Below are 13,639 nucleotides of genomic sequence, written 5' to 3'. Positions count from 1 at the left end.
AGGAGGTAAGTTCCCTCATACTTTTTCTTTGCATTTTATATATAAGGTATACATTGAGGACAATGCATAGTTTAAGTGTAGGGGTGTGGGGAAACAATTAATTTTGTCCCCTATTTTGTTTGTTTTGAATAAATATTTGCATTGGATTTGAGAGTTTGAATCAGTAACTGGAATGATCATGAATTCAAGAGAAAAAAAAATAAGTCATGTTGATATGAGTGGATTGCTTCTATGATTTGCTGATTGAGTTGAATTGAGAATTTCTTGATTAAATCTTTTGTGAAAGAAATTTGAACCATAGATTTAAGACCATGGCATCCAAAAGAAAAGAAAAGGAACCAGAACAACCCCATTCTAGTAGGTTCCTATCTCGCAAACATGAGAAGCACTTCAAGGTGGTCCAAGATAGGAGGTTATTGATGGAGAGAAAGGTGGGAATGATACCTAACTTTGCTCCTCAATTTGGAGAGCAATTGTTAGGGAATGATTGGGGAAAGCTAGCCACATACCCTTCACCTGCCAATATAGCTGTGGTAAAAGAATTCTACACTAATGCAAGAAAGATTGGTGATTATCCAGCTGACTATGTCAGAGGCCATGCTATCAAGTATGATCCTGATTCCATCAACAACTTCTTGGATACTGTGTGGGCTGGTGAGCAGTGCCAGTTTGCTCTCTGTATGGAAGAAGGAGCTGATTTTGAGGATGTAGAGAGAGTTTTATGTGTGCCTGGAGGACATTTTCAAAGGAATAGAGCGGTACAAGGAGGCAGAGCTGAAGCTGAAGCAGAGCTATGGAGATGGAGGAAGAAGATGATGAAGCGGATGATGAGGACGCATTTGAGGATGCTGCAAATGAAGAAGAAGAAGAGGATACAGATGACAGCTCAGATTGATGGGGAGCTGAGATAGCATTTACTGATGAATGTTATCATGACTAGAACAGGACTTATGCTTTTATTTGGTTTTGTGTTCTGAACTTATTTACTTTTGTTTTAGAATAGGGTTTGATGTACTCAATTGGAAACTTTGTCTGGTGTGATGGTTTGCTTATAATTGTGATTGTTTGATAAGTGATGCTTGATGATACTTTGATATGGATTGATGTTGAGCTGTGCACATTACATGCTTGTACAGGTGATTCACAAGCTTTGTGAACAAATGCATGATGTTGTGATTGTGATTGTGATATTAAGCAGGATGTTTATGTCAAATGTGAATGAGCTTATATGTGAGGTTTTGAGCTTCAGAGTTTTTGTGATTGAATGTTATTACGTTGGAAACATGAATGACTTTGCCCAGGTTTTCTATGATTGAATTACTTACTTGTTTGCATCATATGATCAAGGCCATTTGTTGGTAACCCTTATATTAGCCAATTTCATGATTAGCCACTAAAAGAGAAAACTATGTGTTCTATCCTTTGAACCTTTAGCCTTGAACATGATTTGGAAACCCTTGTTGAAAAGCTTTACCTTGAGTTAAGTAGAAAATATTTTGTGGTATTGATAAATGTTCAAGTTTGGGGTTGTTGGAAAATAGAAAGGGAAATTGAAAGCATTGAGCTAAGAGCTAAGAATAAGAATGTGAAAGAATAAATAAAAGAAAAGAAAAAGCAAAGCTCAATGCAAAAGAAAGTTGGGAATAAATAAGAATGATTGTGTTGATATGATTCTCTTAACTCAAGGGTTTTGTGATCCAAAAAAACCAATTTTCTTGTTAGCCCAGCCACATTATAAGCCATTGAAAAAGTCCTTGTGATGATGCATGCTTGTGAATTTATTTGATTGTGGTTAAATGAAAGGCAAAGACGATTCATGTGACATTGTGATAGTAGAGTGAATGAGTGATTACCTCTTATACACTTGTGTTTGAGTGAAACACTTTACCTAGTGAGGAAATATTCATTGAGCACATGAACATCCATGTTTAGTTGATTGATCATTCATGAAAAATAACATTTGTTGGATATTAAGTGACTTTGTGAACACCAAAGCATGTGTACATCTTGATTGAAATCTTTGTCATAAGTTTGATTGAAGTTTACTTATCTTGAAAAGAGGATTTTTGAATGAGTGAACCATTATAAGGATTGGTAGAAGATTGAGTTACATCTTGTTTGCTTGAGGACAAGCAAAGTTCTAAGTTTGGGGTTGTGATAACAGTTGAAAAACTGTTATTTTCATGCTTAAAATTGATACTAAAAGCAACCTTTAACACTTAGAAATTAGCTTGAAATCATGCTTTTGGTTATATTTTTAGAAATAAGAGAGCTGGACAGGTTTATGCTTGATTTGAGTGTTTTTGTGCAGGTTTTAAGGTGAATTTGGTGAAAGAAGTGAAGGAGGACAGAAATGGAATCATAAAAGACATCAAAAAGTGCAAAAGGAGAAGCCGCAACTGCCGCTCAGCGGTAGTTTACCGCTGAGCGGCACCCAGGCAGTCACGTTGGATCCGCTGAGGGGTGATTTGGCCGCTGAGGGGAAGAAAACAACTCACGCACTTACCGCTGAGCGGTAGTTTACCGCTGAGCGACACTATTTTGGGCTTGGGCCTAATTTTCTGTAATTTTAGAATAGTATATAAGCTTTAGGACGTCCTAGGGTTTGTATCTTTGGCAGAGACGAAGCAAACACTCTCTTTTCCACCCCTTGAAGGAAGATCTTGGATGCTCAGGCTACCTCCTCCTCTTTCTAGGGTTCTATCTTTCATTCTTTCATTATTGTTCATCTAGTTTCACCATGAATATGGTGAACTAAACCTTGTATTGTTGTTGGGGAATCAATGTAGTCTTGTGAAACTCTCATATATGGAATTTGTGATTTAATGTCTTATATTAAGATATATGCTTTCTTTCATCTTTAGCTAGGGTTTTTCCTCTTTGCTTATTTCTTGCTGTGTTTAACTCATTCATTGCCATGATTATTGATTTTGTCGATACAGGAACTGATAGGCTGTCGTTGAAGCTATCAAATTAATACTACTTTTCAAGGCAACTTCAGTATTGCCAAGTAGTATTCAAGAAAGTAGACAGGGTTGAAGTAACCCTGAGTCGTCTCCCAACGAACACGGAATTACTTTTGAATATCTGACTCTTACGAATGTTATGCAATGCTTATGGATAAAAGTAATGTTTGGAGAATGTTTAAAGAACAAATAAGAAACTTAAAAACAGTTACGATGAAATAGGCTAATTCCACTGCTTTTCCAAGATAGATTCATCATCGGTTATTCACGGATAATTGTTCAATTGATTATTGTTTAAGTTTCAAATTAATTAAAGTACATTCTTAATTAATTCGAGGGCGATCATGCATTTAACCAAAGTAAATTCTCAATCAAATGCAAAACCTTTCTAGATTATTCACAATAAATTCAACCAAAGTACATTCTCAATCAAATTCTATTGTGTTTAATCATGTCTATTCTTAAATCTCCTAACCAAATTAAAAGTTAATCAATCAAAGTAAATTCTCAATTGATTATAGTTGAAATTATTACTAATCAATCAAAGTACATTCTCAATTGATAGTAAAAACCATTTAATCATATGAAAGTTCCTAAATTAAATCAAAGTAAATTCTCAATTAAACCTAGAAACCCTAGAACTCATATAATCAATATGCATGTAGATTCAAACACATTATGATGCAAAAATCTTTACTTTTAACAAGATAGAGAGATGAAAGACATAGAGAGAACAACTTAAATCAATAACCAAAGTAAACAATTGCATTAACTGAACTTAACCTCAGAATCCGTCATGGAATTACAGCAGAATAGCCCTAGATGCTTAGCTCTCCATGAATGGAGTTGAATACAAGATGAAAGAAAAGTGAGAGGAGTATGAGAGAATGAATTAAGTGAAGTCCCCCTTTCTGCTTCCCTTGGGTCTCTTTATATAGGCTTGATTGGGCTTGGACTCTGAATAGTTTGTTGATAAGATATTTTCTGTTGATATATTATATCTTTCAAATATTCATTAGATTAAATCAGTTTTAAAGAATATTTGATAGATATTAACTTAATTATCTTATATCCTATATCTTCCAAATAACTAAAAGATTTAGATAATGATAAAATTATTTGGAAGATATTTTCTGTTGATATTCCCAAATTAAATTCAACAACTGAATTTTATCTTTTAGATTTTCTGACTTTCCAAAATTGCACAAATGCCCTGAAAGTTCTTCTATCTGCACTTTAGCCCGTTCTGAATTTTCCAAATAAAATCTGATTTTGGGCCTTGAATTGCCATTTGGACCAATAAAACTTATATTCTCAGCTGCACAAATAAACATTAGAACATCCAAGAATAATTTATGCACTAAAACTCACTTTTTACGTCTCTTTACTTCCCAAACCCAACAATTTCAATAATCACAAATTCACTTAAAATCAACCATTTAAGCACAATTATCCCATCAAAAATTTGAATTTTAAAGCATAAAGTGGGCATAAATATGCACTCATCATACGGGGAAGTCTAGATCCGGGGAATTTCTCCCAATAGCATATTGGTTACCTTTAAGCTCCTGAACTTTAAGAACTAATTACTAGAAATGCTAGGAATTGTATGAACTCGTAATTAGGGATAGGCCTTCTTGCAAGGTAATTTAGAGAGTGGCATTAGCATTGATGATAAGAATGATGAATTCCTGAAAATATGAGAGTGGATAAGATGAAATTGATAACCCCAACAACATACTCATTCATATAATTCATTGAAGTGTTTGTTTTGTTCTTTACCATTGATCAAATTCATGCATACATGTTTAGTTATTGTCTTTTGCATTATTTAAATAAGCAAAGCATCATTTGATTGTAACAACTCCTTCTGACTAAGATATCCTCTTTCAATGTTGAGTTCGTTGTCACTAGTAGCCATATTTTCAATAATTTCAGTTGCTTCCTCTGGAGTTTTCCAGTTAATGTTTCCTCCTGCTGAGGCATGAAGCATCATCTTAGTTTGTGAACCAAGACCTCCAAGGAAAGTTAGGACTACTTCTTCTTCTTTGAAACCATGCATGGGAGTTTTTCGTAACAGGCTTTTATATCTGTCCCATGCATGCCCCAGTGATTCTTCCATGCCCTGCTTAAATGAAGAAATCTCTTGCTTGCCTTTTGTCACCTTTGATTGTGGAAAGTACTTGTTTAAAAACTTTGTTACCACTACTTCCCACTCTGTGAAGCTTCCTTCTGGGAAGGAATTCAACCAAAGCTTAGCATTGCCTCCCAATGAGAAAGGAAACAAGCTAAGTTTGATAGCTTCGTCTGGCACCCCATTAATTTTGATTGTGTTGCAAATCTCATTGAATGTAGTGAGGTGCTCATATGGGCTTTCATGAGATAACCCATTGAATTGATTGCTCTTCACCAGTTGGATCAATGCTCGTTTGACCTCCATGTTAGCTGCATTGACTCTAGGTCTAGCTATACTGTTAAAGTGTTGAGGTCCAGCTGTATTGTTGGTGTAATCAGCAAGAGTTCTTCTGATATTATTGTTCTCCATATTTTCTGTGCTATGAACAGAACCTTGTGGTGATGGTTGCAATAGAGTTTCCGGAGGAGGGAAAAGTTCTCTAGATGTTCGGATTCTTCTCCTCCGTCTACTCTCGTCTAAACCTTCAAGAAGAGGTTCTGTTGTTTTCTTGCTCCTTGTTCTAATTGCCTCCTGCATGCACAAGAAAACAAAACCCTAGAAAAGATTTGTTAGCACAAAAAGATATAGGAAAAGATATAGATTCAGAAGATAAAAGATTCAGAGGATAAGATAAAATAAAATAAAATCTAATCTAATCAAATCAAATAAAATAAAATAAAATCTAATCTAATAAAAACCAAAAAAATAAAAACAGAAAATAAAAACAGAAATTCAAAATTAAAGTCAAAGATAATCAATAATCACACAAATTAACCAGTTAAACCACGAGTCCCTAGCAACGGCGCCAAAAACTTGATGGACAAATTTATGATCACCAAAATATGATGTCACAAACTTGTTGAACAATCGGCAAGTATGACCGAATCGTTTCAAGTAATAAACTCGGTAAGACCAAGTATCATTCTCCCAAAGGACTCACGGCCTAGTTTAGTTATGTGATTTGTTGATTAGCTAAGACTTAAGAACAAAATAATTGGATTTTACTATGCAAAAGACGAAAATAAACATGTATGCATGAGGTTGATCAATGGCTAAAACAAAATACAAACACTTTCAATGGATTATATGAATGAATATGTTGTTGGGGTTTATCAAATTCATCTTATCCACTCTCATATATTTTAGGAATTCAACATTCAAATCATCATTGTTAATGCCACTCTCTAAAGTACCTTTCAAGAAGGCTTCTCCCTAATTACGAGTTCATACAATTCCTAGCATTCCTAATAATTAGTTCATCAAGTGCAGGAGCTTAAGGCAACCAATATACTTATTGGGAGAAATTCCCCGGATCTAGACTTCCCCGTACGTTCCCGTATCGACAAAATCAATAATCATGCATTGAATGAGTTAAACAAAGCAAGCATTAAGCAAAGAGGAAAAACCCTAACTAATGATGAAAGAAAGCATAAATCTTAGATTAAGATGCAAGCACAAATTCCATATATGAGAGCTTCAAAAGATTACATTGATTCCCCAACAAACATACAAGGTTTAGTTCACCATATTCATGGTGAACCTAGATGAACAATAATGAAAGAATGAAAGATAAAACCCTAGAAAGGTGAAGAGGTAGCCTGAGCATCCAAGATCCTCCTTCAAAGGGGTGGAAGAGAGAGTGTTTGCTTCGTCTTTGCCAAAGATATAAACCCTAGGACGTCCTAAAGCTTATATACTATTCTAAAATTACAAAAAATCTAGGTCCAAGCCCATAAGTGTGCCGCTCAGCGGTAAAGTGCCGCTCAGCGGTAAAGTGCCGCTCAGCGGTAAAGTGCCGCTCAGCGGTAAGTGCGTGAGTTGTTTCTTCCCCTCAGCGGCCATTTTGCCCCTCAGCGGTCCTCCCGTGAGCTCCTGAGTGCCGCTTAGCGGTACTTGCGACTTCTCCTTTTGCACTTTTTGATGTCTTTTCTGATTCCATCTCTCTCCTTCTTCACTTCTTTCACTAAATTCACCTTAAAACCTGCACAAAAACACTGAAATCAAGCATAAACCTGTCCAGCTCTCTTATTTCTGAAAATATGAAGAAAAGCTTGATTTCAAGCTAGTTTCTAAGTATAAAGGTTGCTTTTAATATCAATTTTAAGCATGAAAATAACAGTTTTTTAACTGTTATCACTTACCTTGTTTTATTACTTGATACGATTCGGTCACACTTGCCGATTGTTAAACAAGTTTGTGGCGCCGTTTTTCGGTGTTCATAAATTTGTCATCAGTCTCGTTCCTATCGTTCGTCCTCGTTCTGAAGAGGGCTGAACGTTCGGTATTTTATGTTCTTAGAACTGATGATGAAAATAACACAAAAGGGAAAAATTATAAATGATGAAGAGTATTTGAGAGAAATTAAAGATTGTGGATTTTGGACGAGCGTTCCAGGGAGGAACGACTCTTGGATGAATATTGGAATTGTAAAGTATGAATGTGGAAATGCTTAGCATGCTGTTCATCCTGATGTTTCGTGAGTACTCGTCCTCACGTAGAGGACGGTAGTTCATGTGTGGGAACGGCAGGAGGTCCTAGTCCTTAGGGGTACTTTGGACGGAACGGACTAACCTCGGGTGGCAGCTGATGAGAGTATTCCAGTTACTACATCACCCGAGTGCACGAACGTCGTAGCTACACAGAATTCATACAGTCCGAACTGTCAATCTAGTGATAGGCCTTGCTTGAAGCGTATGTTGAAATGTATTTGATGTGTTTGAATATGTGAAATGTATGTGTATACTTGAATTAAATTACATAAGCTTACCCTGTGTTTTATTGTGTTGTCTCCTCATTGTACGTCCGTCTTGTCATTGCAATGATCATCAGTGTGGATGTGAGCAGATGGGGACGCGTTGTTGGAGGATGCGCTGGAAGAAGAGAATTTGATAGAAGTGGAAGTGAAGGCCGAGCCATAGGAGCGTTCGGCTAGTGTATAGTAGTTTAGTTGTGAGGTGATCTTTCGGTCACCTCCTTTCTTTTGTTTCTATGTGACCGTTCGGTATTTGATTTTTGTAAACCGTTCGGTTATATGGTGCAGATTAGGTTGTAACTTATATAAGGTCGTTCGGCCGTAACTGTACGTTCCTTTAAATGTTAAAACTGAACTAATTTATTATTAACTGTAATCAATTCTATTATATGGTTTTATCACTGTATTTTGGGATGTTACAATAATACAATTTATAATGTAAATTTGGAAGACAATGCAAAATGCAAGTTACATTTTCGATAATATAATCCATAACGCAAATTTACATTTTTGAATATAAATTTACCTTTTGGACAGTACAATTCATAATACGAATTTAAAAGACAATTTAGAAAAAATATTATATTTTAAATTATATAATATGTGATATAAATTTACATTTCAAACTGAGCAATCTTAATGTAAATTTACATTTGGGATTGAAGTTGTATTGGAAAACTGAATGAAGTAAGGAAATTGTTTCTCCTAATGTTCTTTGTTCTTACATAGGTGAATATATTATATTCCATAAAGACTTCCACTTTAAGCATTTATATCTTTAACTCTACACTCTTAAGTTAGAATATCGAGGTACTTCTTCAAACCAAACAAGTTTATGTCTACGCAAGACATCCAAACATTCAAATAAGTCAAATATGTTAGGCAATAATAAATACAATAATTAATAAATATAAATAATTTATTTAGGACAACGTATTTTTTATATACTAAATACACTTGAACAACAACGTATTTTTTATATACTAAATACACTTGGACAACGTAGTCTAATAACCCATTGATTTCGATTTGATCCTTAACTTAATCGAAATTTACTAATATAACCTATTATATTTGGATTTGAATCTACACAACACTTCTGTTTAGATGGTTGAGGGGTGGTCAGACAAAAACAGTATGGTTAACAATTGAGGGAGAGAACAAATGAGTTTTCTTCCATCAATTGGGTTTGCTCCCTATTGCTTCGGAAAACTAGAGTATTGGGCAATCCAACCTCCCTACCCATGAAGTCTGTATAGATTCTCAATGGTGATATTTTCAACATACTAATGGGCAATGAATGACATTGAAAGATTTGAATGTTTTTTTCAAAAGTTGTGTGTGTATATAAGTACAGTGGAAACAAGACCTTTTGCCCATGGTGACAACGGCCAGTGGAAGAAGAGAGGAAGAAAATAGAGGGTTGAAAATGTCATTTCATCCTGCCTATGGAGGAAGAAGCAGTCACGTATTTAGTACTCAGAAGCCCAGTGGGACACTCATAGGAACAAATTATTAGCCCAAGCCCAAATAAAAAAAATAGTCAACTAAATTCCAAAATTCGAAAAAGAGTAAAAGAGGGTAGATGGATTTCAAGGCCAAGCAAGGTCCAATGTAGGTGATAGTCACCGGCAACTTTGGTTGTTTGAAAACCTCAACAACTTTGTTAGTAGAAGAATCGAATGGAATGAGTGAGTGAAGAAGATCAGAACAGAACACAGCACAGAAGAATGATTGAAGCGAAGAGGAGTTCGATCTTAGCCACACTCGCTTTTCTAATGTTAATGGGCGTTGCAGTCTATTTTAGACTCTGGGCCATTCACTACAACCTTTCTGCTGATGACACTCAAATCATAAGGTTACCATTTCTTCAAATTTTTTTCATTCCATTTTTTTTTTCTGCAATTTTCCTTTGAAAATGAAATATACCCTTGTTATGTTCCAATTTTGAACTTCTAAGGGTTGTTATGTTATTATACCAATCATGTGAAGCACAAATTGTTCTTTATAAGTGGCCCATGGAAATATTAATCTGTTCCAATGTTTCTCTGAATTATGATTTAACCAATTGAGGGCTGTGATTCAGAGGAAATATTTTGTAATGGTCCTGGCTTGAATTGACTTGTTCTGTGACATTTAATCACTGTTATGGTAAGATTATAAGATTATTGTTTCTGTTATAATGATGTTTGGTTTATTCGTGTGTTTGCAGGCAACAGTTTGATATTGCTAACAGGGAGGCAATGGATGAATCTGCTGAGTGGAGGCTGAGGTACGATGAGGAGGTGGATAGGACGAAGAAGTGCTTGCAGGAGCTTCAAGTGGTATTTTTTTTTTAATTTGGATTTTCACTTTCTGCCTTGCAAACTGAATTAGAAAAGATTTAGGGTGTTTTTGATTTCGATTTTCATAAACTGGTTTTAGTTATTCAAGGAAAAGCAAATGAAGCAAACAAAAAAAGATCAGAAACCATCTATCACCTGTTTCTGTTGTTCATTTTTAAAGCATGTTTTGAAGATAATTTTCAAAACCCGAATACGTTTTGGGTGAGAGATTGTTGAGTAGCATGGAATTGTTTTTAAAAAACAGTTTTCTAAACCAAAAAGTGAGAAGAAAATCAAACATGTCTTTCTTTAGTTCCAAGTTCTATCTTATTCTTTGGTTGGTATTGTTTCACATCTTAGCCTTCTGAATTTCAGTAGATAGCCTTGTGATATAACTGCACCAGGATAATAGAATTGGCACTCAATCAAGCAAGATTGTAGAAATCAATACTTATTTTCCCAACCAATGAAATATCAAGCATTCTCTTTGGCTTTCCTGTAATGACCATGTAATCATGTTTGTGACAGTTTCAGGAGTCCTCTCAGAAGGGGCAGAATGCTTCTCATATTAACCATAAATTGGCAGTACTGCAAAAGGTTTGTCTTCATAAAAATATCAATCAATCTTAGATCTACGTCCTCTTGATAATCATTCTATTTGGTCATCCATCCTAAGGAACTAAAACTAAAATCTTTGAAGGATAACTGAACTTCTAATTATGCCAGATATGCAATGTGGTGCCAACTTATATCCACTAATCACTTCAAGTTTCAAAATCCAAACTTTATTGCCAATGGTGCTGATTTATTTATATCAAATGCTATAATTTAATCTATCAACAAGGACGATTTCCTACCCTTGTTCATATAATGTTGGGGCAATTATTTTGGGTTCTCATTGGTTATGAGTAATTTGTGCGATTTTTATGGCATTATTTAAGTCAAGTGTTGAGATGACCTTCTAACCTACCAGGAGAATGCAGTCTTACTTGAAAGGTTGGAAGCATTGAAAAGAGAGCTTGAAGAGGAAAGGTTGAAGTGCAGTACACGATCCATGAAATAATCATGAAAGTGTTGACTAGGAGTATATTTTGTCTTTTTGTCCTTGGTGTTCAACCATGGAAGAATCTTGACAATATGATTTATGATCTCCACCTTACACACACGGATCATTCACGGAATATGGAAATACGTGAGTCACACTAATCATTCCTTCTTTATTTCTTTTAAGGGGGTCACATTATCCTGTGTACCTTATTATGGACAAATGTATATTTTTTTAACCTCCATATGTACCTGATAATTTCATATTTTAATTTCTTTAAAGAACAAATGTTCTGTGTATGCTTAGATTATGTGTTGTGGGTCACCATCTAATTAATCCAGTCTGTCTTTGCGAATTCATTCACTCTTGATTCATTGCTATGAGGCCATATAATATGATAAAAAACTTGAAGCATTCTCATTTTTTATATAGTCTATTGAAGCAAATAACTTGTATGTTTATCGAAGAGTGTGAAAGAGAGAAAGGAAAAAAGTATCGCATTCTTCCAAAAGTTAGAACTTAAAATGAAATTAAATTGCAGTTGTGTATATAGTGTTGCTATGCGCTTTATAAAAAATGTAAGAAATAAAGGGAAAACAATATTGTTATCTCAGCCAAATAGAAGAGAGTGTATTATTCATTTACATGACTATTCACTATAATGAGAAATACATGATATCTTATATTTGGTGGCTATAATGATTTTTTGTTGATGCTGCTAAATATCATGCTCTTGCTGAGTAGTCAGAATCTGTAGACTTAGTTCTCAGTTCATGCAAAAATCTTGTCACTGTCTGCACTATTGCTTCATTTCTATTTGACTGGTTTGAGGAAGCTCTTCCATCAGAAGCGCCACCTCTTCGACTCTATAGAAGCATAGTTTAATCAATAAAAACGCAAACTGAAAGCACCTCTTTACACTTCCTTACTACCAAACAACATTCAAGTTAGTGTGAAATATGAAGTTGTAACCATTAATTAACAAGATGAAATTTTTTTGCTTTATAGAAACATGCACTAAACTTGAATAAAATAAGAAAATATTAGAGATGATACCTTGCCCCACTTTGTCTTCGAAACAGTAGTGTCATTGTTCATTACTTCCATCAGTTCATCAAACTGAAATCAATTATGTTTTGTCTGTAAGATAAGATCCATAACAGTACAAGAAATGCACATTCCTATGATGAATTGTGCATAAAACTTTAAGATGACATACCTGTTTGACTATGGTTTCATACTTCCTTGCACATGCATATAATCTTATTTCATCTCTAACTTCATCAGATATTATTCCTGGGTGCTCCTGGTGGGCCATGTTGTTCTAGATTATAGGAGATTGTAGTATGCAAAGAAATTGTAATATGAAAAATTGGGTAAGAGCAAAATTGACATGCTATGATAATATTCATACCACAATAAAGAAAGAGAATGAGTGAATTGGTCGAAGGGTAATTGGAAGTTGGAACTTGTGTATTTTTTTTATTACAATTTGTCTCATAGGACAACGGTTATCTTTGTGACCGACCACCTTTAATCTCATGGGAATAGCATCTTATACACTCAAATAGTAACTCTCATATGCCATACGTCGGTTATCTTTGTGATCGACCACCTTCTTTAATCTCATGGGAATAGCATCATATACACTCAAATAGTAACTCTCATATGCCATACGGTCGGTGTACAAATCCACGGCCTATTTTGTCCTTTAGCCTAATAATTTGTATAAACAAACAAATCAATATTAGTTTGTATAAACAAACAAATCAATATTAGTTTGAACGAGATTGCTAATGAGAACGAGTTCAAGTTCTTTATTGATTTTTTTAGTACTCTTATTAGTCTTGAAAATGAGTTTCTTGTAGATTTTTTAAGATTCTTATTGTCTTCAAAATATATATTAATATATTTTAAAAATACAGCATAAAAACAATAAATAAAAGTTCTACTGATTCAATTATTTAATCTGTGAAAGAAAATCTTAAATAAAAGTAAATTTGAAAGGAAAACATATTTCTCTTTTACATTCCACTCGTGCTAAATATAACACTTCTTGATCAAATCACTCTAAAAGTCTAAATAACATAATGGGACATTTATTGAATAAACAAACAAAGCACAAGTATCACACGGTGGAAAAAAAAATTACAATGAATAACATTTTAAAATAAAAATCAAATTGGGAAAAAATGTGATGTTTTAAGAAAACAAATATATAGACCATAGTCACCATAAACTTTTAAAAATTATAGCTTATAAATTATTAGGACTGAATTACACTTTATTTAACATAATCTCAAGTGGAGTAACATTTAGAATTATTTACCTTCTAAATCACAAAGTTTAAAATTTGACTAGTTTTATGTGTTTAGT

At 34.3% G+C, this 13,639-nt stretch overlaps 1 protein-coding gene across 2 annotated transcripts; it reads left to right on the top strand.

Annotated features, from left to right (window-relative positions):
- The first annotated feature begins 9,454 nt into the window (after positions 1-9,454).
- LOC124842915 (acyl-CoA-binding domain protein) lies at positions 9,455-11,568 on the top strand. 2 transcript variants are annotated; one of them, XM_088099100.1, is made up of 4 exons: positions 9,455-9,752; positions 10,107-10,218; positions 10,747-10,815; positions 11,202-11,568. In XM_088099100.1, exons 1-4 carry the CDS (start codon positions 9,625-9,627, stop codon positions 11,226-11,228), a joined length of 336 nt encoding a protein of 111 aa, XP_087955226.1. In that variant the 5' UTR covers positions 9,455-9,624; the 3' UTR covers positions 11,229-11,568. The 2 variants fall into 2 exon arrangements, with proteins under 2 accessions (XP_087955226.1, XP_047175476.1); XM_047319520.2 differs by having other exon boundaries at positions 9,460-9,752; positions 11,192-11,568.
- The last annotated feature ends 2,071 nt before the right edge of the window (positions 11,569-13,639 follow it).

Source organism: Vigna umbellata, chromosome 9 (genome assembly GCF_029865625.1).
Source record: "Vigna umbellata cultivar VRB3 chromosome 9, Vumbellata_1.0, whole genome shotgun sequence".
NCBI classification, from domain to species: Eukaryota; Viridiplantae; Streptophyta; class Magnoliopsida; order Fabales; family Fabaceae; genus Vigna; species Vigna umbellata.
The sequence above is the reverse complement of the archived record's forward strand: the minus strand, read 5'-3'. Positions and strand labels throughout refer to the sequence as shown.